Raw genomic sequence first — 25,914 nt, 5'->3', positions numbered from 1 at the left:
CGTATTTTAAGAATTTGATATAAAAGGAATCATACTATATGTATTTTTTGTGACTTGATTTTCATCATCGTTTGTGAGAGTTACTCACGTTGATTCGAAGATGTATTTCATTCATTTTTGTTTCTCTATACCAGGAGTCAGCAAACTTCTTTCTGTAAGGAGTCAGTGAATATTTTAGGGTTTTCAAACCATAAAGTCTCTTGTCAGAACTACTCAGCACTGCCCTGGTCATGTGAAAGCAGCATTAGATGAAACATAAATGAATGGGTGTAGCTGTGTTCCAATAAAATTCTGTTTACAAATACAGGCTGTGAGCTGGATTGGCTGTGGTCATACCCCTGCTCTGTAGGATTCTGTTATATGAATGAACTATAACTTATCCATTTTACTGTCAACAGACATTTGGATTTTTTCCGTTAAGTGTGTGTATTTAAAACTTTGTACATTTCACTGTTAATATCCTGTAAAATTTACACATAAACAAGCATAGATTTGATGGTACTTACCATCATCAAACTTTTGGGCCTGATAGTTCAAGAAAAGGCTTTGTAAATAGCAAGGAACTTCTCAGGGTTCTAAAAATTTTATAACGAGCATCCCCATTTATGAAATATGTATATTACTGTTTGTTATTTCCTGTCATTTGAAATGTAGCCCCTTTGTGATATACTCTGATAAGTTTCAAAGATCTTTTTTAGTTTCTTATAGAAAAACATCCTGCTTTGATTTTATATGGTTGGACTGAACAAAATTCACTGTATTTAATATTTTGCCTGTGTAAAATTCTGTTTTTAAAAGTATTTTGTACTGTGTATTGAGTTTGATATGCATCTCTCAGGATGACATTAGTCACAAAGAAGTGTTGGCAGCCAGAGTCTTAGGTACTTAAGTTTCCCTTTTAGGCTGCTCCTACCCTCCTAGAGAAGGTGTTTGTGAGATTACAAATAATGAGAGTGCCAGTCAAACTACTGGGAGCTTTTGATTTCACAAGTGCTGACCAAAAAATTGGGCTTGACCAATTTGAGGTATTCAAACTGTGGCCACTGTACTTTGAAGAAACTATTCTGTTGTCTTCTGGATTCATTGTTAGTAATGAAAGATCTGCTGTTCAACTGAGCCCTTTTGGTTTGTAGGTAGTAATCTATTCTTTTTTTTTTTTTTAACATCTTTATTGGAGTATAATTGCTTTACAGTGTTGTGTTAGCTTCTGCTGTATAACAAAGTGAATCAGCTATACGTATACATATATCCCCATATCTCCTCCCTCTTGCATCTCCCTCTCACCTGCCCTATCCCACCCCTCTAGGTGGACACAAAGCACCGAGCTGATCTCCCTGTGCTATGTGGCTGCTTCCCACTAGCTATCTGTTTTACATTTGGTAGTGTATATATGTCCATGCCACTCTCTCACTTCGTCCCAGCTTACCCTTCCCCCTCCCCGTGTCCTCAAGTCCATTCTCTAGTAGGTCTGCATCTTTATTCCTGTCCTGGCCCTAGGTTAGTAATCTATTCTTTTCTATGGTTTCACTGTTTTCTTTTTGTTGCATTGCAAATCAGGGTGTATCCTAGTGTAGGTTTGTTGTTATTTATCCTGCTTGAGACTTAGTGTACTCCTTTAATCTGAAGACTTAATGTTTTTTCTTCAGCTATGTTTTTATTTCTGTTATCTTCCCCACTGTTTCTATTCTCTCCTAAAAACTCCTTTTAAACATAGGGAGTTTCTCATTCTGTCCTCTCTTAACATCTTCCACTTTGCTAATTCTTTTGTTTAATCCTCCTATTGAGTTTTTACTGTATCAGCTATTGTTTTCTCTTTCATCTATTTTGAGTTTTTACTTGGCTCTTTGTCATTCTCACTTTATTGGTGTTAAAGGTCTTGTCAGTTGTGTTTGCTCTGTTTCTCTCTGGTGTGGGAATTCTCTCTTATTTTGGGGAGCAGGTGGGGCTTTGGAGGTTGTCTCTAGTGGGGTTGAACAAACAAGCTCATGTTTTGGGTTGTATAACTTTCTCTGAATGAATCTTTTGTGAGAGTTTGTGGAGGTTGTGGAGACCTCCCTATGGGGCAGTTTCACATTTGCATTTTCCTGGCTTCCAGCTCTATGCAGGGAGCCCAGTTCTAGCTCCCTGCTTTCCGTACCTGGGGCTGAAGCCTCAGCTTCCAACATTGTTGGCTGTTGAATACCCAGCCCCAAAATCCCATATCCAGTTCTGTGCTCCTGTGTATCTTCATGAGTTCTGTCATAGTTTCTGGCACCTAGAGATATCACCCATTCTGGCTTTTGAGCTTGGCTGTATTTTTGTTTTTTAAAGTATATTATCTGTATTTCCCTGTGTTTGGGGAGTGGGGGGTTGGTTGGTATTATCTGACCAGAATACATCAGAAGTTTGCAGAGTTAGTGGAACTCCTGAAAATTGTATGTGAAATATTGGACTTTCATCAGTTCCTTTAGAGTGGTTTAGAACCATTGCTTTATGTTGACCTAAAATCTCAACTTCATAACAATTCATATAGAGTTGGTACAATTATTTCTGTGCATGACAACTCTTAGAAAACCCTAAGAATGGCTCTTCAAATGGTATTGCTTACATCGTTCGTGGTACCCAGGTCTCTCTTTTTTTGGCCTGACAGTTTTCTTTAATTGTGGTGTGCGAAGGTAGAATTCTAAACTTTACTCATCCATTCAGTATACTTGTATTTGGTATAATGTAGAATCCATAAGCTCTTTTAACAGTTTTGATCCACAGTTATTTGAAATCCACTGAAGTTCAAGTAGAGAGTGAATATATTGGATCAGTACAGTAGCAACTTATTAAAAAAAAAACACAAGGGGTAGGAATTGTGGAGGTAGGAATTTGAAACCCAGCAGGAACCAAAGCAGCTTTCTCTAGTCTTTCCTTTTTCTTCTAAATTTTGTAGTCTTTAATCTTTGTGCCTTTGCCTCATCATTAGCTATGTCTACAGTCTGGCTTTCTCTTTTCTTCTTGCACATGGCTGTCCTAACCTGGCTGTGCATGAGCCCACAGGCTGAATAAAGTCTCTTCAGATAAGAGGATCTGTTTGGCTTAATGGATTCGGTATCTACCTTTGATGCAATTGCTGTATGTGGAGTTGGGAGGGGGGTCAGATGGTGAAAGGTCTGGAGGTAGGCTTTCTTAGAAAGATTTGGGACTGGGAGGATTATGCACTCTTGGTAGAGAAATTGTAACAGGCTAAGGTCAGAGCCTTTAGCAGCCAGTGAACTTTTCCTCCAAAAGGATATTGCTCCATTTAATTGACACACTTCTAGAATGTGGTTAGGCCACTTAACCTCTGTCATAAAACATTTTTGTTCCTGTTCTATAAAGATACCAAAAGAATGATGCTCACTGAAATTTGGATTTATTTACCATCTCTGGCCTGTAATAGTTCCCTTACTGGTTATTTTCTCAAATTCCTTTGGTTCCTTGTGAGCACATCTTTCTCTGGAAACCTGCCCTGTTCTAACATGTTGAAGAGACTCATAATCCAGGTCAGAGGCTTAGAGTTTCATGAAGTTCTTTTCTTCCCTTTTTGCCATTGGGACATTCTTACTCTTTTGACATTTGGTGTTGTGTAATAGACAGTTGAATAATGTCCACTGGTAGAGAATAGTATGCATGTATAGATCATTCTGTGGTGAATTCTGTGTAAATATGATCACTAGGGCTTCAAGAATGTCTTGTTAAGCCCAGGGAAATGCTGGTTGCTAGGCTTCCTGAAACCCGTAAAATAGGGGAAAGCAGCTGATTCTTCACTGCATTTGCTTTTTTAGCTCTGATGAAACCCAGTTCTTATTAGTTTTGGTTTCTGGGGTTTTATCAGAAAACACCGTGTTTCTTAAAAGGACATCTTCAGTCTTGGGAAGTATGGAAAGGGCACTTTTCCTGTATGCGTTGGTTCACTGACTCATTTCTGTTTTGTAGGGACAAGCTGTGGGGCGTCTGTGTCTCCATCCTGGCACTCCTGCCTCGAGTGCTCAGGTTGATGCTGCAGAGCCTGCGGGTGAGCAGAGCTGGACCTGAGGAGCTGCCTGTTGTGGGCCAGCTGCTTCGCCTGCTGCTGCAGCACGCACCCCTCAGGACTCACATGTTGACCAATGCCATCTTGGTGCAGCAGATCATCAAGAATATCACAGTAAGAAGCAAGGAACAAGGGCTTTGTACTGTTCGTACTAGATTCATGGGCATGGAGGTGCTCTTGGGAGGCCAGGGTTTCTGTGCGTTGACGGACTCCTGGAATTAAGCCCAGTGTGGTGATTTCTTAGGGCTTCCCCTGCCGTCTAGTAACTGACTGTCACTTAACCAGGGGGGTGACTTTGATTGCAGAATCAGTACTAAAAACCTTAAAATACTCAAACTGAATTAAGGTGGCAGGCAGCTTAGTTGGAAAAAGTACAAGCATCAGAGTCACTCCTACCTGTTTTGTGATACAGATTCTATTGCTTAACTGTGATAATTTGGCAAGTTGTGTGGTTTTTTGTTTTTTGTTTTTTAACCTATCTGAGCTTGTTTTCCTAGCTGTAGAAATGGGAATAATAGCAACATTGTTGGGTTTTGTTGACCATTAAAAGAGATCATCCAAGTAAGGTTAATACTGTAACTGATAGTTACTAAGCACCCAACAATGTTAGCTGTCATTAAGGAAATTTAGCAGGAATAAACTAAGGCCTATTTCTAGTCACTTAGTTCACTGGAGGAGGTGGAAGAAGTTGGAAGTTGCAGGCTTCAGCTTTGTCTAATGGTTGGTTCTCTGTGTTCACCTGGGGCGGGCAGTTCTGTTTATTAAGGATTCCTTTGGTGTTTTTGGTTTGGGAGAGTTAAAGTGAGGTATTTTGTATAGGCCTTTGATTGGAGGGGGTTATTAATTGGTATATGTAATAATACTTCAGAGTAATAGAGCTTATACCTACATATAACACAAGATGTATTCTGAATTGTCTCAGTAATGGAAGAGGATGCAGAATTCAGAAATAGTAGAAGGGAAGAAAAGTTAAGAACTTGGATTATTCTAAGGTTGGAGAATCAGCCAATTTCTATAAGAATGACAAATTGAGACCTGTTGAATTATTATTCTCAGTTAATGTTATGAGATTTTAGAATGCAAAGGGGCAGAAGTACAGGGTGTAGGGGTGGTTAATGGTGAAATTTCATTAGTCCCTAGCAAATGTGGGAGGGAAGAGACCCAATAAGAAACTGGTAGCACTTAATACTTGAGGATGAAACTAGGAATTTTAACTACCTGTGGTAATAATACCTGATTAATAGGTTCCTTTTTTCAGTGAGGTTTCATGTGATAATTTATAGATGAGGATACTATCGCAAGGACTCTTTGAGATCTTGTTTGGGTGTGGGAAAAAACCATCAGGAAGCAGTTTTGTTACAACTCTCATATTACTCTTGTTTTTCTCTGCAGACATTGAAGAGTGGAGGTGTTCAGGAGCAGTGGCTCACAGACTTACATTATTGCTTCAATGTGTACATCACTGGGCATCCCCAGGGACCCAGCATGTTGAGTACAGTGTATTGAAAAGGCACTGTTTGAAATTGTTTATTCACATCTAATTTTGAAGAGACTGATGTAATAAATGTTTGTCATTAAAGCTGAACTTTTAAAGAAGTTGTTTATGAACCTTCCTTTGCACTGAAATAGGAAAATAATGCTTGGGAGTTGCCATTGATGCACAGGCTGGCTTCCTGGACTAGCATGTGATAGGTGGTTACAGGTATTATGTATTTCATAGCTAAGTATATGTAAAATACAGAGCGATAATATGGTACCTTCTATTGTATAGTAAGAAATAAGCTGTGTCTTTGTGGTCCCATCTAGGCAAACTTCATTCTTTTTGTTCTCAGCCCCAGTTCATTCAGACAGCAACAAACTAAACTAGTTTTTGGTTTGGTTTTGTTTGGGAGTGGTTGCTTCTCACTCTGGAGTTGTGTTGTTTCCCGAGGATTTCTAGCAAGATTTCAAAACAGTGCTCCCATTTGTTGTGGATTTTCCTATACCTAAATGGTCCTTGGTCTGAGCTGGGTAACTCTTACAAAATGGTTTTCTACTAGTGGTCCATTATAAGAGTTCTTAATTTATGTTATAATTTTCATAAAAATGAAGTAATTTAGTTAGCCAACTGTAAAAAATCTAGGTAATTAAATAACACTTTATTGCTTCCAATCTCTTACTTTCAGGACAGGGGTGGCAGTAATCTTAAAATGCAAGCAGTTCTAGAAATATTTGTGAGCCTAATATGCCATTGTTTCTGCCTGTCTACATTCCTAGTAGCTTTGCCCTTAAAAAATGTGAAAAAGCCCACAATCACTGGATTTTATTTAAACCATGTGTTCGTAGAGAGCTAGAATGCATAGTTAGCACAGTTTCCCATGCCTAAGGAACAGCATTTTGACAAGGTTGCTCACCTCTGCAGGTCAAGCAGAAAATACAAGTGGAAGGTTAAGGCCTGAATTGGCACCCCGTGCATGAATGTCTGGTCTGTAGACCTTCCCGACTGAGGCCTTGGTGCTGTGATACTGCTGGTGCTCAGCAGAAGGAACGCCATTCACAGAGAGGACGTGGCAGCAGCCTGTGGCCTTCAGAGGCTGACACGGGAACTGTAAAATGTAAGCAATCAACAGTATACCTATTACAGTCTTAAAATGTCTAAGAGCAAAACACTGGGTCACGACTCTGGTCTAAAAATTAAAACTGATGATGTTGGAATAACAGGATGTGGTGTCTGTAATGAAGTCCATTGCATTAGATTCCAGAAAAGTAGTGAACTGAAGGCAGCTGCTGTGGGACAGGCTCTTCCCCATCTCATTTAGGTTCTTCACTGGAGCCAACAAACCAGGCTTGCACCCACTGAGGAGAAATCCCAACCCAGCAGTGTCTTTAGTGCTCACTTCCTTAGTTTTACTTAGACTTAACTGTTATTAGAAACACTCTTTTCCAGCCGTCCTGATGGACGTGTAGGCACACGGGCAGCTTTGCACAGGTATAGTCTACCCTGGTCCTTTCAGCACTGGCTAAGAATTTACAAAACAGTGCCATGTAAGAGCAGAAAGAAAACACATTTCTTTCAGTTGTTACATTTTCAGGCTAATAAGCCTTCAGGCATGGATATTAAAGTTTTCCCAAAGTGTAAAAGCTAATCAGAGAATTATGCACTAGCTATTAGAACCGCCCCCTCCGGGCACAGTCTTCCTCCATAGGCAGTCGAAGCTTTGTTTTGTTTCTTGATGGGTTAGCTGATTGCAGGTTATAAGAAAAATTCTTTGATCTTCCACTGTTCTCAAGGAGGTGTATACACTGCAAGTTGCTCACTGTTAAAAACAAATACCAGATATTCAGATTATTATTATTGCTACTACTATTATTATTTTTGGCTGCGCTGTGCGGCATGCAGGATTTAGTTCCCCGACCAGGGATCGAACCTGCGCCCCCTGCATTGGGAGTGTGGAGTCTTAACCACTGGACCACCAGGGAAGTCCCGATATTCAGATTATTAATTTTCATGCTGAAGGGCAGAGTTGATCAGTGGGGAGGAAGAAGCGTTTAGGTTTGGATTATCCATGGGGCTGAATAAGGTGATGGCTAGTTTATTGTAGAGACAGGAGGATGTCAGCCCTCCATTTTCCATCCTCTCAAAGATACCTGACATCTCTTTAAGGAATAACCTTGACTATGAGGGGGCAGCTGCTTGAGGAGGTAGGACTGGAACTTAGGTCTTCAGTCTGCCTGGAATAACTGGTATGATACTGCTTTCTCTGTGCGTCTCTGTAACATAACACAAACATATATATCTATCATGTAACTTTCCCTGTGCCACATACTTGGCTATAGTCCATTCTAGAAAATAGGTTCCTTTGAAAACTATTCAGGTGATAGAATAATAGGCATGTCAAGCTTGAAGTGGATTTTTTTAGGCCTTTTTATGACTTTGAAATCACAGAGTTACAGGATGCTACAGTTGGAAAACTTTAGTGGTGCAGTCAACCCTCTCACTTAACAAATGAGGATACTGAGCCCCCGACCGGTTAAGAGAACTTGCTGAGGCCGTACTGCTGGATGTTGCTCCTAACTGGAGCAAAGAAGCAAACATGAAAGGTGAGTAGTTTTTAAAAAGTTACAAAAATATGTCTTTCTCTCATCTGGTTTTATTACTGTTACTTCAATAAAGTTAAAGTGAACTGTTTTGGAACTCTGGTGTGTTTGTGGCTGCCTTTGTTGTATCAAGTCTTGAGTTGTCATCTGCATACCCCTCTGTAGGTGGGCAGGAATATTCTGCGTTCATACAAGGGGGTACCGTTTTTAGTAATCACTTAAGCCATGGTTATTCCATTCGTTGGAATGGAATTTTTTTTAGAGGAAATTCTTTTATTTTTAACAAGATGGGCCCACAGATTTAGGACATTGATATATATGTATGCTCTCTGATCATTACCGTGGTGCTATTCTCTGTGGGTGTGGGTGGTTTGCAGGTGGGTGTAGAAGACTGAGGAGAATGTGATTGTTTGCCTCCTGGATGCAGGTAGAGAAACAGTCCAAGGAGTTTGTTACTTTGCTCTAATCAGCTCACTTTCTGCTCCTTGTTTTAAGAGGTAAAGGCACTACTAAAGTCTCCCCAAATTGAAGGTTAGGAGCCACAATCCTCACTCAAATATTTGAGTACCTACAATGTGCCAAACAATGTACTAAAGCTAAGTAGAACAGTGAGCAAAATCGAAAGATCCTTAACCTCATGGAATTCTCAAAGCAAAAATTTCTATTCAAGGTAAAGACTAAAATGAATGGTTTGTCCTTCTTGGTTCCATTTGCCATCTGTGATTCTACATTGCAGAAACTTATATTGTATGTCCAAGTCATGCCCATTTCATGGAAATTTATAGACTGTGTTCTGTATAAAACACAGGCTGTAGCTAACTAGCTAGGAGCTCTGGTGACCATCAGCCGTATTCACATGTTAATGGTTAATGTGGATAGGTGGGCCTCATAAAACCTTTGTCCCCCAAGCTTAGGTTTAGGAAAAGATTCTCTTTGGTCCTCATCTGTTTTCAAGCCAGTGTAGGACAAACAAGCTGATAGTTTATATGACGTCCTAAGAAACCATTATTTCTTTTATTTATTCTGTCCTTTAACTGTGAGTCCTTTAACTAAAAACCTTTATGCCACTAAACACCTTCATTTTTAAAGATTTGATAGTCCTGGACTTTTGAGACAAAGTAAAAAATGCTCTGATTATCTCATTTTAATATCTGATTATCTAAATGCTACTTCTTAAGTAGTTTTATCTGACAGTGTGTTTTTGAAACTATTCTTTAATTCACTCAAGTATAACTAGAGGTTTGTTTTGTTTTGTTTTAAACATAGAACCATGGGCCTGATTCCTTTGAAAGTCTCTAATTGCCCCTGATCAGCCTGTCTATATTACATGAGTTGCCCAACTCTTATTAAAGCTTTGGCAGTAATTACTGTCCCCCCAACCTCTTGGTTTTCCCCCCATCAAAAATAAATGAATGTTAAAGTTCACGCTGACAGTCATTGTTCACCTTCCCAGCTGTGCTCTGTTCCTGCAGGATGGCCGTGGCTCAGGGACTGGGGGGAGTGTGTTGCCATAGCCACCCGTGAGAAACCCTGGACCTGGCATTAACTGCTGACAGCACTGAACTTATCACCCAAATTTAATTCTGGCATGAATGAAGGGGCCCTGAGTAAAACAGTCTTGTCTTGTGGCTAAAAAGAAAGTTCCCTGAGCTGCTCCTGTATGAGTGGAAGTGTGCACAGTTAAGCCTGAGCTGGACGTGCTATTAAATATTAAATGCCTCCTTAGGGGGCCCTAAAAGGCAAAAGTCAGAATCTATGGTCAAGGGACTTTTTCCCATCTTTGGGAAGGAGATGGAGGATCTTAATGTGAAACCAAAATGGAGCAAGAACTCCCAAGGTATTACTTTGAAGAATGACAGTATTTGTGTTTCCCCCTCCTGTATGTGAACAAGTATGTAAAAGTGATCAATAATAGGTGCCATTTATTGTTTCTGCTGGAGGTAATGTTAATAAGCTTTTGGTTGCAAAAATAACTTGCCTCTTCTGGAGAAGAGATGTTTATTACAGTGGTAATTCCATGAAAGGGGGATGAAGAACACATGTAATCCTGAAATCAAATGACTATTGGAACCCCTGGCAGTCTGTTCTAATGTCTTCCACCTTTGGGGATGAAACAAAAAAGGGAACTGTTTCCCCACATGGTCTCCCCAGTCTGCTTTGCCCATGCAGTGGCTGCCTTACCTGAGTTGAGACCCAGCACAGAATGGGCTTTTGAAGATCTCGTGGGCTGATGTACTTTTCCTTCTTGAGAACCTGAAATCAACCAACAATGATCATCTATTTCTGACCAGTGACAGCTGTGGCCTGACCAAGTTCTGAATTCTTTATTGAGGTGAAGGCTTGAGTTTGCAGGTGTCTGCCAAGATAGATTAGGTATGGTGTGGAAAAACTACATAGGCCCGCCCGGGTCAAGTCTGCAGATTTTGCTGCCAGGGCCACAGATCTGTTTGTAAGGGTGCCCTGACTTAACTTTTTTTCCACTGGGGAGCTAGCCAGTCCTGTTCTCTGAGTTTATTTGGATGGGCACTTTGCACAGCTGTAAGTGTTTCAGTATGCAGCAGTTCATCTGCTAAACAAGTACGTACTGTAGGGCTTGGATCTGGGATATTCCCACAGATAGGCAACTCTGTACTATCTAAGCATAGTGAAGGTCAGTGTGAGGCAGGCAGGGTCTGCCTGGGCCTGGAGTCCTCTAAATGGAGAATTTAAGGGAAAACAGGCAGCAGCCTAGAGCGGTTGCTGTGCTGAGGCTTTCACTCATGAAGCCCAGCAGACAATCTCTTGGCTTTAAGTCTCTCTCGGTTGAGATACCAGGATACCTTATGAAACCAATTCTGACCCGGAATTGCTGGAAGGGAGGCACTAAATGTGATGAGAATTCTGTTGGTGCCTGGAAGTTTAATAAAGTTCCTACCTGAATGGAGGTTTGCCCAATGTAATTAAATCCTGTTTCCAAATTCTGATGTGACACACTCTGGGGGTGCTTGTTGTAAACTACAAAGTACCCAGAAGGACAGTTACCATAGATCTGCTTGAGCACTGAGTGTCTGGTGGGCTTGGTGCCTGAGCTGCCCTTGGGTGGACTCTTGGTGGTCCTGCTTACTGCCATGGTCTTTGGGGGTTTCAGTTCCAGTTCCTTCCTCCAAACCTGGAGGATCAAAGCCATGCACTCTCGGTTCCATCTGTCCATATCTCTGGTTCCAACCTGCTTTATGTGCAGAAGGTGGGACAGGTGCTTCCTGAGCTGGTAGCTGGTGGGGTGAGAGGAGGGGAGAGACTTAATAAGATCACAATACTGAGAAAACCAATGTTCCTTAAAGTTCCTACAAGCTATAGGAATAGTAGTTGCTGAACTCTTGGGAGATTCAGTCAAGCTCCCATTCCTAATTTCAGTGGCAGTATGTTGAATATTGAATTCTGTGTTTGTCCATCAGTACTTCCTGAACTAGGAATCAGATGGGTCCTTGCCCTCAAAGTGGGACAGGCCAATGTGTAAACAAATGTGGTATGAGAAGTACTATGTGAGAGGAAAGAGCTAGATGGCTGATATTTGTGCTGGGTTTTAAGGGATGAGTAGGAGCTTGCTAGGCAGGGAAGGGCATTTTAAGTAGCAGAGGTGGCACGAGCAGAGGTAGATGCATTTGTGTAGGAATGTTAAAGTGAGATGTGTGTGAAGCATTATGTATTTGGTAAGGGAAGGAGGATGGGAGGCTGGGCTACATTGTGGAAGCTGTGTCAGGGGAGCTGAGTCATAGCCCAGCCCATGGCTGAGTGTAGCTCCTGGCCCCTACCTGACCAGGAAGGTTGGCCAGACCACCTGGAAGCTGCGTAGCCCAGCAGTGCTCAAGAAGGGTGTACAGTAGGCAGAGCCGATCATCACAGAACAAAGCCAATAGCACTGTTCAGCCAGGGAACTTGGGGAGCAGGCCAGTTTGAATCAAGACCACAAACAAAGAGGCTCGCCACCTTTGGAACCAGTTTCCCCCACTCTTCCTGGGCAGGGAAAGTAATTCATAGCTCCAGCCATTGCTGAATACAGCCTTCAGCCTGTCCAACCAGGGAAGCTCACCAGAGCACACGAGAAGCCTTGTAGCCCGTCCATCAGCCTTTCTTACAGTAGCACTTGAAGAGAGCACAGCCCGTGGCTCCCCGCCCCTACCCCAGAATAGAGCTGGTGGCTGTGTCTGGCTAGGGAATTCAGTGCACAGTCTTTTACCCAATTTGGGTCCCTGAACAATGAGCTATGCAGGCCCTGGGCCTGTCCTACTGTCCCACCAGAGCAAGGAAACTAAATCATACCCCTGCCTCCTGCTGAGTGTAGTGCCCAGTCCCGGCTGTCTAAGTAAGCCTGATCAGAGAGCCCTGGCAACTGCGGAGCCCATTCTGTAGCCTCACTTGAGCAGGGAACCAAACCAACAGTCCTGTCCAACCGTTTGCAGTCAGCAGTGGCAGCACCCTCCTCCTCCCACCCCCTGCTCCACAACCTCAGAGCTTGGGCAGTGGCCCTGCCCCAAAAGAGACAGCAAGCCCCACCTGCCCAAATATGTTACCAGCAGACACATCCAGAAACCCAAACTGAGCTGACTGTTGAAGAGTTCAGTTTGCTCTCTGCCAAAGCAAACCTGGAAGAGGAGCCTGCTTATTCAAATGCACAGATGCCAACATAAGGAATCAAGGATACAAAAAAACGAAAAAACACAACAGGTAAACATGACACCAAAGGAAACTTTAAAAAGCTCTGAAAGCTGACCTTACAGAAATGGAGATCTGTGAATTGTCCGACAAAGAATTCAGAATTCTCTTAAACAAGTTTAGTTGTCTGTGTGATCTTATAGTTCACTAAACAAAATTAGGCAAACAATGCATGAACAAAATGAGAAAAAGTTCTAAGAAATAGAAACTATCAAAAAAAAAAAAAAGCCAAATCCTAGAGCTGAAAAATACAATGACTGAACTGAAGAAATCAATAGCTTCAAAGGCACACTTAACCCTGCAGAAGAAAGAATCAGTGACCTAGAAGACAGGACATTTGAAATTACCCAGTCAGAGAAGGCAAAAAGAAAAAAAGAAGTGAAAAAAGCCTATGGGACTTAGGGGACACAATTAAAAGAAACAGTATCTGCATTATGGGAATTCCAGAAGGAGAAGAGAAAGGGACAGAAAGTATATTTAAAGCAATAATGGCTGCAAACTTCCCAAACCTGAGAAGAGAAATAGACATCCAAACCCATGAGGCTCAAAGGACCTCAAATAGGTTGAACCAGAGTAGGGCTACACTGAGACACATTATAATTATCAAAAGTCAGAGACAAAAATAATTTTGCAAACAGTAAGAAAAAAGAGAAGTTACATACAAGTGAACTCCCATAAGACTATAAACAGACTTCTTGTCAGGAACTTTTCAGGAAAGAATGGGATGACAGGTTCAAAACATTGAAAGAAAATGACTATCAACCAAGAATACTATACCTGACAAAGTTATCTTTCAGAAATTAAGGAGAGATAAATACTTTCCCAAACAAGAGTTGAGGGAGTTCATCACCACCACACCTGCCTTACAAAAAATGCTAAAGGGAGTAAAGTAAAAGGACATTAATCATCTTAAGGCAATGTAAAACTCACAGGTAATGGTAAACGTATAGTCAAAGTTAGATTCTGTAATACGGTAATGGTGGTGCATAATTAACATACAACTCTAGTTTAAAAGTAAAAAGTAGTAAAAATAACCATAACTACAGTAAGCTTTATTGGATGTGCAATATAAGAAATATTTATGTAAACTGTAACATAAATAACCTAAAATGTGAAGAGGGAGAAGTATAATACTTAGCAGTGCTATTGAAGGTAAGTTAACAGTTTAAAATAGAGTGTTATTTTAAGATATTTTATGATATTTTAAGATACTTTATGTAAGCTTCATGGTAACCACATGGGAAAAACCTGTACTAATTACACCAAAGAACATGATAAAGAAGTCAAAGCAGACTGATACCAAAGGCATCAAAACACACAGAAAAGATAGCAGGATAAGAAATGAGGAACAAGGGATCAACAAAACAGCCAGAAGACAATTAACAAATTGCAATAGTAAGTCCTTACCTACCAATAATTACTTTAAACATAAATGGATTAATTCCTCCAATCAAGACAGAATGGCTGAATGGATTAAAAAAAAAAAAAGATCCAATGATACATTATCTACAAGAGACTCATTTTAGCTTTAAACACCCACACACACAGTGAACAAATGAGGATATTTCAAGCAAATGGTAGCCAAAAAACACTCCCAAAAACAAAGAAAGCAGGGGTAACTATAATTATATCAGACAAAACATACTTTAAAAATGTTATAAAGAAACAAAGAAGGTCATTACATAATGATAAAGGGTCAATCCATCTGGAAGATATAACAATTGTAAATATTCATGCACCCAACATCAGAGCACCTAAATATACAAAACTACCAGAGCTAACAGAAGAAATAAACAGCAATACAGTAATAGCTAGGGACTTTAATACCCTACACTCAACAATGGATAAATCACTCAAAGAGTCAAAGAGGAAACAGTGGATTTGAACACTATAAACCAAATGGACATAACAGACATATAGAGAATAGTTATCCAACAATCAGAAAAAACATTCTTCAAGTGCACATGGAACATTTTCTAGGATAAATCATGTGTTAGGCCACAAAACAAGTCTTAGCAAATTCAAGAAGACTGAAATCATACCAAATATCTTCTCTGATCGTAATGGTATGAAATTAGAAATGAGTAATAGGAGGGAAATTGGAAAACTCATAAATACATGGAAATTAAACACTCTCCTGAACAACCAATGGATCAAAGAAGAAACTGAAAGGGAAACTTGAAAGGTATCTTGAGACAAATTGCAAATAGAAACGCTACATACCAAAACTTATGAGATGCAGCAAATGTAATTTTAAGAGGGAAGTTCATAGTAATAAATGCCTACATTAAGAAATAAGAAAGATCTCAATCTAACTGTATGCCTTAAGGAACTAGAACAAGAACAAACTGAGCCCAGAGTTAGAAGGAAGGAAATAATAAAGATTAGAGCAGAAATAAATGACATAGAGAACAGGAAAACAATAGAAAAGATTTAAAAAGCTAAGTTGGTTCTTTGAAAAGGTAAACCAAATTGACAATTAGCTCTACAAACCAAGAAGGGGAAAAAAGGATTCAAAGCAACAAAATCATAAATGGAAAAGGAAACACTGCAACTGATACCACAGAAATACAAAGGATCATAAGAGGCTGCTGTAAACAACTATATACCAACAAACTAGACAACCTAAAAGAAATGGAGAAATTCTTAGAAACAACCAACCTACCATGACTGAATCAGGAAGAAATAAAAAATCTGTACAGACCAATAAAGAGTAAGAAGATTGAATTTGTAATCAAAAATCTCCTAATGAAGAAAAGTCCAGGATCAGATGGCTTCACTGATGAATTCTACTAAACATTTAAAGAAGAATTCCAATCCTTCAAATTCTTCAAAACATTTGAAGAGGAGGGAACACTCCCAAACTCACTTCATGAGCCCACATTACCCTGACACCAAAGCTAGAAAAAAATTCCACTACAAGAAAAGTATAGGCCAATATCCCTGATGAATACAGATGCAAAATTTCTCAATAAAATACTAGCAAACCAAATTCAGCAGCACATTAAAAGGATCATTCCCCATGGTCAAGAAGGATTTATTCCTGGAATGCAAGGATGGTTCAACATATGCAGATAAATCGATGTGATACATCATATTAATAGAATGAAAGAAATCACATGATCATCTCAAAAGACACAGAAAAAGCATTTGACAAAATCCAACATCTGTTCATGATAAAAACCCTTAACAAATTCAGTATAGAAGAAACATACCTCAACATAATAAAAGTCATATATGACAAGCCCACAGCTAACATCATACTCAGTTGGGTAAGGTTGAAAGTGTTTCCTCTAAGATCAGGAATAAGGCAAGGGTGCCTACACTCACCACTCCTTTTCAACAAAATACTAGAAGTCCTAGCCAGAGCAATCAAGCAAGAAAGAAAAAAGGAATCAGAATGGGAAACGAAGAATTAAAATTGTCTTCGGGGCTTCCCTGGTGGCGCAGTGGTTGAGAATCTGCCTGCCAATGCAGGGGACACGGGTTCGAGCCCTCGTCTGGGAAGATCCCACATGCCGTGGAGCAACTAGGCCCGTGAGCCACAACTACTGAGCCTGTGCGTCTGGAGCCTGTGCTCCGCAACAAGAGAGGCCGCGATAGTGAGAGGCCCGTGCATCGCGATGAAGAGTGGCCCCCGCTTGCCACGGCTAGAGAAAGCCCTCGCACAGAAATGAAGACCCAACACAGCCCAAAATAAATAAATTTAAAAAAAAAACTTAAAAAAAAATTGTCTTCATTTGTAGATGACATGATTTTATATATGGAAAATCCTAAAGACTTCACAAAACCGTTAGATCTAATCAACAACTTCAGTACAGGTGCAGCATACAAAATCAATACACAAAATCAGTAGTGTTTCTATACATTAAGAGTGATGTGAAAAATAAATTAAAAAAAGAATTCCATTTACAGTAGCATCAAAAACAATAAAATACTTAGGAATAAGTTTAACCAAGGAGGTGAAAAAATCTCTACCCTGAAAACTATAAGACACTGATGAAAGAAACTGAAGAAAATACAAATAAATGGAAGGGTATTCTGTGTTCATGGATTGGAAGAATTAATATTGTTAAAATATCCATGCTACCCAAAGCCATTTATAGATTCAATCCCTATCAAGATTCCAATGGCTTTAAAAAAAAAAAAAAAACAGAAGTAGAGGGACTTCCCTGGTGTTCCAGTGCTTAAGACTCCACGCTCCTAATGCAGAGGGCCCGGGTTTGATCCCTGATCAGGGAACTAGATCCCACATGCCGCAACTAAGAGTTCGCATTCCGCAACTAAAAGATACCGCATGCCGCAACTAAAGATCCCACATGCTGCAACTAAATATCCTGCGTGCCGCAACCAAGACCTGGCACAGCCAAATAAATAAATAAATAAATAATAAATATGGGGGAAAAAACCAGAAGTAGAACAAACAATACCAAAATTTATATAGAAACACAAAAGACCTTGAATAGCCAAAGCAATGCTGAGAAAGAATAAAGCATCACACTTCCTGATTTCAAGCTACACTATAAAACTATAGTAATCAAAACAGTATAAATGGAATAAAAATAGACACATAGACCAACAGAACAGAATTTAGAGCCCAGAAATAAACCCATATATAAATAGTCAACTAATATTTGACAAGGGAGCCAAGAATACTCAATGGAGAAAAGACAGTCTCTTCAGTAAATGGTGCTGGGAAAATTAAATATTCACACGTGAAAGAATGAAACTAGAACCCTATTTTACACCACTTGCAGAAATTAACTCAAAGTGGATTAAAGACTTAAATAAAAGACCAGAAACCACAAAACTCCTTGAAGAAAACATAGGAAAAAGTTCCTTAACGTGGGTCTTTGCAGTGATTTCCTAGATACAACACTTAAAGCATAAGCAACAAAATAAAAAATAAGTGGGACTACATCAAACTAAAAAACTTCTGCACAGCAAAAGAAATGATCAACAGAATAAAAAGGCAACCTACGAATGGAAAAAAAAATATTTGCAAACCATGTATAAGGTTAATATCCAAAGTATATAAAGAAGTCGTACAACTAGATAGCAAATAATAATAATAATAATAATCCAATGGGCAAAGAACCTGAATAGAAATTTTCCCAAGATATACAAATGGCCGACAGGTATATAAAAAGGTGTTCAACATCACTAATCGTCAAGGAAATACAAATCAAAATCACAGTGAGAGGGACTTCCCTGGTGGCACAGTGGTTAAGAATCTGCTTGCCAATGCAGGGGACACAGGTTTGATCCCTGGTCCGGGAAGATCCCACATGCTGTGGAGCAACTAAGCCCATGTGCCACAACTACTGAGCCTGCACTCTAGAGCCTGCGAGCCACAACTACTGAGCCCGTACACCACAGCTTCTGAAGCCCGTGTGCCTAGAGCCCGGGCTCCACAAGAGAAGCCACAGCACTGAGAAGCCCGCGCACCACAACGAAGAGTAGCCCCTGCTCGCTGCAACTAGAGAAAGCCCATGCACAGCAGTGAAGACCCAACGCAGCCAAAGATAAAAATAAATCTATATAAAAAAAAAACCACAATGAGATATCACCTCACATCCGTTAGAACAGTTGTCATCAAAAAGACAAGAGAAAAGTGCTGGTGAGAATGTGGAGAAAACGGGACCCTCCTGCACTGTTAGTGAGAATGTAAATTGGTGCAGCCACTATGGAAAACAGTATGGAGGTTCCTAAAAAAATTAAAAATAGAACTACCATATGATCCAGCAATCCCACTACAGGGTATATATCTGAAGGAAATGGAGACATCTGCACCCCTATGTTCATAATAGTATTATTTACAATAGCCAGGACATGGAAACAACCTAAGTGTCCATTGATGGATGAACAAATAAAGAAGTTGTGGAATATATATATATATATACACACACACACATTAGATTATTATATATATTATATATACACACAGTAGAATATTATTCAGCCTAAAATAAGAAGGAAATCCTGCCATTTGCAACAACATGGATAGACCTTGAGGGCATTATGCTAAGTGAAATAAGTCAGAGAAAGACAACTACTGTATTATTTCACTTACACGTGAAATCTTCAAAAACAAAAACAAAAAACCAAACCCAGAAAAAGAAATCAGATTTGTGGTTATTAGAGGAGGGGAATTGGATGAAAGTGATCAAAAGGTGCAAATTTCCAGTTATAAGACAAGTAAGTACCGGGGATGTAATGTACAACATGATGACTGTAGCTAACACTGCTTTATGGTATATATGAAAGCTGTTAAAGAGTAAATCTTAAGAGTTCTCATCACAAGGAAGAAAACCTTTTTCTTTTTATCTGTGTGAGATGACGGATGTTAACTAAACTTATTGTGGTCATCATTTCACAATATATGTAAATCAAATCATTATGCTGTACACCTTAAACTTATACAGTGCCATATGTCAATTATATCACAGTAAAAATTGGGGGGAAAAGGCGAACAGCTAGAACTAGGAGAGGCCAACATTCAAAATCAGTGCTGTCTGGTCCAACAGCCAAATACTGCTAAGGACTTGGTGGGGATGATCAGGGGTTTTTAAGAATAGTGGCAAATGTAAGAGCTGAATTTTACTAAGATCAATGTGTTGGAGGGCAGAGCCTGGGGCGGGAGAGAGGGGAGGGGCACCAGGATGATGGCTATATTTACCTCTAGTGCTTTTCTGATGGTGTTTATCCCATGTGCACTCCCAAACCTCTTATTGAGCACAGATGTTTCGGAGCCTCCTAAGGAAAGCTGCACCAGTGTTCATTATGCATAGCTGATTAACTACTCCTGGTGAGCCTACAGGGTGCTGCAGAGAGCAGCAGGCCCTGTGCCTGATCTTACAACACACCAACTGGGACACAACCTTCTTCCCAAATGCTCGAAGCTCCTTGCAGTGCTTGGTGCAGCCCCTCCCTCCTGCTCGAAAGGCTGATTTCAGTCGAACTACATAATTCTTCCTTTCTTTCCCTGGAGCGTGACAAACCACGGCACCCCTTTACTAGAACATGTACCACATTTCCAAAAAGCCAAGTGTAGAGAGAAGCGAGAGTTAACAGGACAATACCGCTCTGCAGTCAGTTCTTCCACACCCCCGCTCTGTGGGCAGAGGACTTGTCGGGAAGCCTGGGTGTTGGCTGAAGCTCTAACAGCTCCGGCTTTCGGGGGGCACGGCTGCCACCTCATCGACTCTGGGATGGAGACCGAGGCTGTGTCTCATGGTCCTAGTGGTCAGTCACAGCCTCTATTCTCCCCTTCTCAGGGAGAACGTGCACGCCTGGTTTGCTGAGAATCCGAGCACACCCAATCATCCCTTTCAGCCCGGGGCGCCAGGGCACTTGTTATAGTCTAGCCTAACCTTGTTTATTCACCTCAGAACATGCTGGAGAGGACCCGATGGGAAGTGCCTTACACAGCAACTCGTCTTCACCACAGCAACTTTCCAGCCCAGCCTAGCTTGTCCAGTATCCAGTTTCAACCTTTAAAATAGTCAAGTCTTGACTGGTAATAAAACTCAGACGCTTAGACAAAGCTTCATTTTCTCTGGGCCCCAGGTTCAATCTGCTCACCCCATCCTGTGCGTTTTCCAGTCAGCCTGCCTCCCTGCTGGCCCCGGGCACGTCTCCTATGACGGCGGCCTGCATTTATGGGAGGTCGTGTGCCAAGCCCCGTTCCCTACCCCAGCCCTCGGTGCCCCTGAGGTTTGCTGTCGGACACCACACGCTGTCCCCGGACAGCACTTAGGGCTCCTGTGCTTCAAATGGAAGACATATAGGGCCATAGCGGAATCAATAAAAGGGTTTTTACTGTCACCAGACACGGGACTTGCCACGGTGTGCAGCGTCCCAGAAGCCCTCTGGGAGTCGACGTCCCGGGACTCGGAATTGCACAGTGGTGCAGCCAGAGGGGGCCTGTGTAACCGCCTCCCCAGATGGTGCACAGACTGTGAGCCCGCTGTTCTTGGGGGGAAGGGCTGAAGGCTCATTTGCTGCTATGCACACTTACTGACAGGACCTGTCAGCTGCTGACTCTTCAAAGGAGTCCAAGGACAGTGTGATGGGGAGGCGCTGCAGCTGGGGAGCAGCTGTGGGGCCTGACGTGGCAAACCTCGCGGGCTTGTGTGCGCCCCAGGTGGCGGCTGAAATACTTCACAAAAAGTTCCTCTGGGATGGTAGCCAGTGCACGTCCTGGCGGAACGCCCCAAGGAGGGGGAGCAGGGACCCTTCCCATCTGTGGCTTCAGAGGCCGACGGTCTCAGCTGCAGGCCAGCACTGGCACGCACTAGCTCTGTAGCCTGAGGGTGATGAACCCATCTGTGCTTCAGTTTCCTCATTCGTGGAATGGGGAGAACAGTGATCCCAGTATCCCTCACAGCATGACTGAGGGTTTAGATGAGTTAATACATGGAAAACTACTTAGAACAGTGTCTGGCCCAAGTGCCTGATGAATGCAACTACTAGTATTAATAACAGTGCTAACAACATCCCCCATAACAACATTACCTTGATGCATGTGAGACCATCCAGGCAGCCTGTCCTCCAGCCTGTCCTGAGGTGCAGAGTGCGAGGTCGGCCTCCGCCTCCATTATTTTGACCACAGCAGACACTACCTTTACTGAGAATGTAAGGGAAAGGCCCCTGGACTCAAGTCAGACAGAACTTCGAGTGCTGGGTCTGACCATCAGGACAAGTCTTTTTTCCTGAGACCACTGCTTGTCTGAAAAACAGGGACGCTAATCCCTATCCTGACGGCTTCCTGGCATGGTTGGGAGAGCAAAGGGGTCAGGCATGAGACGACTTTGTAAAGAGCCACGAGCCTGAACAGACGTGAGGACGCACTATAGCGAAGGCCGTGCAGGTCGCCCGGCTCTGGGTTAGGAGACTTTGGCATGACAGTCCCTGAGGCCTCTCCCTGGGCCTCACAAGCCGCTCAGCTCTCCCTCTACCAACAGCAGGGTCTCTTCGGCCCTTTTATCTCCTGACAGGGGCACACCTGCGCTCGCAGTGATCTGATGGAGACCACATGACCCCCACCTGCGGCCGACGGTCCGGCCCTCCCCTGGGCGTGGTCATCACTGAAAGGCCTAATCTGGATGGAGGCCCTCGTGGGGCCTGCAGTGTGAAGAAGATTGTGAGACATGTGAAAACTTGCAGCAAAGCACTCTTCCAGTCCTCCCAGAATTACCCCCTGGTGGTGTTCACCTCAGTGTTTCAGTAAGCCTCCACCACCACTCCCAGCTCCTACCCCACATTCTGAGCTTGGTCGAGGCTCACACAGGTTTTTGTGATAAATTTCAGTCACTTAATCCACTGTATCTAATTCCTGGGTAGTAAAGAAGGAAAATAAAATATCTTACATGTGTAGTGTTTTAGAATTTACAAAGCACACGTTATCTCATTCTAGCAACCTGTCACATGAACAGGACGGGTGCGGCAATTGTTAAATCCCATTTTACAGAGGAGGCAACTGAGGGTCAGGGATGCTGAGTGATTTGCTCAAGGTCAGATAACCTCTTAGAGCTTCACCTGAAACTTAGGCTTCATGGTTTTTCATTTACACCAGGCTATCCTGGGTACTTTCCTATCTTTCTGGGTAAAAACACCTTCCAAATAGCTTACCCAATATAAATTACTAAGATCTACACATGTGTGACTCTCATGGGTAGGCTCAATAAAATTGGCCTTGTCATGCCAGCACATGGAAGAGCACGGGGGTATCACATCAGGGGGATCAGGACAGCCACAGAGCCAAAGATGCTGTGGCATCCCATCTTCCTACCTTCTCCAGGCCCGCTGGATGACCACTGCTGCCTTGTTCTTTTTGCGAAACAGCTCTTTCCTGCTTCTTTCTCTCTGGATTATCTGCAGCCGCAGCTCTACGGGGAGAAGGTCAATATTCACACTCTGCCCAGAGAGGGGACCAGGTGCTGGATCAGTCTCCTTAGATAGCTGAGTGTCCTCCAACAGGGCGGATGTACCCAGCTTCCTGACTCCTGACCTCAACACCTCTGTGCTCGATGGCAAATCTGAGTAGGTCCCTCCTGCGAACTTGTCCTGCGTCACTGTGTTTCTCGGCGTCCGGTGGTGGAGAGGACTCTGCCCAGCACGGACGGCCTCCCCCTTGGCACTGCCAGGCCGGCTGGATCCAGCCGGGGAGCGCCTCCCTCCTCTGAGCTCCTGGCTGCGCCTTTTCTGGGAGGCACATTTGGCCTTGGGTGCTGCATCCTGCCGCCGGCTGGGCTTCCAGTGGCCGTCCTGCTGTGGAAGGCTTGCAGCTGCCCAGCTGGGGTCCTCTCCTTCCTCAGCAGGCCCAGACCCCCTGACACAGGAGGGCTGCTTCAAGGAGCCTTTCCCCTTGTCACACTGCTGCTCGCCAACTGTCTCACCTCTGGACTTCTCGACAGAGGAGGCTCCTGGATGCCTGTTTCCATCACTGCCTTCGCTGGGGCTGAAGTGGACACAGGCAGATCGGCCTTTAGAATGTTCTCTGGATGTTTCTAGGGGAGACAAGGAAGAAGGGGAAGAATCTTTATTGTCCAAAACTTGCATAGTAGGGCAGTTCTGCTCACTGTTCACAAAAAAAAAAAAAAAAAAAAATTCAGACTTGTCCTCTAGTATCACCATGATAGTGCTGATTACGATTAGGAAAAAATTGTTTAACTTCTATTTCTAGCAACAGGAGGTTAGATAACCTGAAAGCCTTCCCCTACAAATACCTAGAAATGGGACTTCCCTGGTGGTCCAGTGGTTAAGACCCTGCGTTCCCAGTGCAGGGGGCCCGGGTTCGATCTGTGGTCAGGGAACTAGATCCCACATGCCGCAACTAAAAGATCCCACATGCCGCCACTAAGACCCGGTTCAGCCAAATAAATATTAAAAAGAAAAACCTATTCCCTGGTGGCAAAGTGGTTGAGAATCCACCTGCCAATGCAGGGGACACAGGTTCGATCCCTGGTCCAGGAAGATCCCACATGCCGCAGAGCAACTAAGCCCGTGCGCCACAACTACCGTGCGCTACAACTACGGGTTCTATGCCTAGAACCCGTGCTCTGCAACGAGAGAAGCCACTGCAATGAGAAGCCTGAGCACTGCAAGGAAGAGTAGCCCCTGCTCGCCGCAACTAGAGAAAGCCTGCGCGCAGCAAGGAAGACCCAATGCAGCCAAAAATAAAATAAAATTAAAAAAAAAGATATTATAAAAAAATACCTAGAAATGCTGACTAAAATATTTACAATAAACATTACTTTAAAAGCACCATAATGCTTTCAAGAAAATAAAGGAAATTCCTGGGGGCCAAAAACAAAGGGAAAACTGAGAACTGAGTGATAAGCTTGTGAGCTGATCCAGCGACTGTCGGGCAAGTGGTAGCAGTGAAGTGGGGCAATGGCTGGTCTTATTAAATAACTGGTTGTTTTAACATCCAGATAAGAACAGAAAATGAGCCTTGCAGGCAGAAAGTTAATTGGAAACAGGACCCTGCATGAAGCCAGGACTCTTGAGGTGGCAGACCCCTGGGAAATGATGGTCCAGATAAAAAATCTTCCCAGCACTGGAAGATGACAAGGAAATTTGTCTCAGCTTAGGTTCGGGATGGGGTAAAGAGTCATCCATGAGAATTTGAAACCAAAGTGCTGTGCCTCACATGGGTTTGGTATTCATTTATTCTCAACCCATAGGAAAAATTAATATAAAAACTAGTCTCAGGATGGTGGTATTGCAGGGTGCCTCTTAGAAGCAAACACAATATTGCTTTAGGATGGCATGACCTCAACTCAGGCTGCACAGAGGGGACCTCCTGAAAATAACTTCACAATCCCAAATTACAAAATACACAAGGAAACAATCTACCATGAGGAATAGTTAATAGAGAAAATAGGAAGATTAGATCAACAAGTACTTTAGCTTATAGACCAGTGTGTATGCACACTCACATGCACTCATTAAACACATAAAAGAAATTTAGAATTTGAGAAAAGAATATATATATATATTTTAAATAACTAAATACAACATATAAAATAAAAATTTTAGTCTCAATGTAAAAAACAGTGAAGGAACTTCTGCTTCCATAATGGCAGAATTGAAGCATACTCACCAAAAAGGACAATAGAAAAGTTAAACAAAATATTACAAACCACCTGTTTGAAGGCATCAAAGAGCTAACAAGGCAGAAAAAAAATATGGGGCCAAGATCCAAGAGAATCAGGCAACCAGGAGATGAGCAAGGCATTTGGGGCCACATATCCCTAGGGAAATGAGGCTCCTTGAGGTTTGGAGGACAAAACTTGGAGTCCAGATCCTGCCCAGAAGCATTATTTTGACCTGGGACTCTGGAAGGCTATGTCTTAGGAAAAAAGGCCCACTGGTCGTGGATTGACCTTGCAGGGACTGAAGCCCAGCTCTGTATCATCTCAGTTCTGGAAACCGGATTAAGGTGACCTTGGATTGTTCTTGCTTCTGAATGCCTGAGAGAAGCCAATGTAAATCCTCCCTGGAGGAATTAATATCATGCTAGGCTTCTAGTTATTTCTCTAATTTTTTATATTCAGTGATCCAGTACTTAGTGAAAAATATACAGGGAGATGAGACAAGACAAAATTGAGAGAGGGAGGGAAGGAGAGAGAATAGACAATAAAACAGACACACATTATCTGGTTATCCAGATAATGTGTTTTCAGAAACAGACTTTAAAATAACTATTCTTAAGTGCAAAAGAGTATATAAACTATACTACTCTTCATGTAAGAAATAAGAGGATATAAGAACAAATACTGGTACCTGGGACCTCCCTGGTGGCACAGTGAGTGGTTAAGGCTCTGCGCTCCCAATGCAGGGGGCCTGGGTTCCATCCCTGGTCCAGGAACTAGATCCCACATGCATGCCACAACTAAGAAGCCCACATGCCACAACTAAGGAGCCCGCCTGCTGCAACTAAGACCTGACTCAACCAAATTAAAAAAAAAATCAAACAAACAAACAAAAAACTGGTATGGTTTAAAAAAAAAGAAAGAAATGTATTTGTATCTGCTCATTTGTACAAAAGAAATATAGAAAGGATAATCTAGCAACTGAAGAGATTGGATCCCTATGGG

General features: G+C 42.2%; 2 protein-coding genes across 5 annotated transcripts in view; one reads left to right on the top strand and one right to left on the bottom strand.

The window, feature by feature from the left end:
* Positions 1–5,944, top strand: part of TEX10 (testis expressed 10) — a 54,934-nt gene extending 48,990 nt beyond the window's left edge. The window contains exons 14-15 of the mRNA XM_007197068.3: positions 3,943–4,153; positions 5,432–5,944. Of these exons, the coding sequence (XP_007197130.1) occupies positions 3,943–4,153; positions 5,432–5,545 (325 nt within the window). The 3' untranslated portion in view covers positions 5,546–5,944. The remainder of the gene's footprint in view (positions 1–3,942; positions 4,154–5,431) is intronic.
* A 212-nt stretch (positions 5,945–6,156) lies between these two features.
* INVS (inversin) overlaps positions 6,157–25,914 on the bottom strand; it is a 146,653-nt gene continuing 126,895 nt past the window's right edge. The window contains exons 14-18 of one of the 4 annotated variants that reach the window (XM_007197067.3): positions 23,209–23,319; positions 22,602–22,698; positions 11,138–11,367; positions 10,298–10,369; positions 6,157–7,335 (exon numbers count right to left, since the gene is read on the bottom strand). In XM_007197067.3, coding sequence (XP_007197129.2) covers positions 7,187–7,335; positions 10,298–10,369; positions 11,138–11,367; positions 22,602–22,698; positions 23,209–23,319 — 659 coding nt within the window. In that variant the 3' untranslated portion in view covers positions 6,157–7,186. Of the gene's footprint in view, positions 7,336–7,458; positions 7,790–10,297; positions 10,370–11,137; positions 11,368–22,601; positions 23,320–25,914 lie in introns of those variants that run through there. The other 3 variants (XM_007197065.3, XM_007197066.3, XM_057547981.1) reach the window with 3 other exon arrangements.

Source organism: Balaenoptera acutorostrata, chromosome 6 (assembly GCF_949987535.1).
Source record: "Balaenoptera acutorostrata chromosome 6, mBalAcu1.1, whole genome shotgun sequence".
Lineage (NCBI taxonomy): Eukaryota > Metazoa > Chordata > Mammalia > Artiodactyla > Balaenopteridae > Balaenoptera > Balaenoptera acutorostrata.
This window is presented reverse-complemented; position numbering and strand designations above follow the sequence as displayed.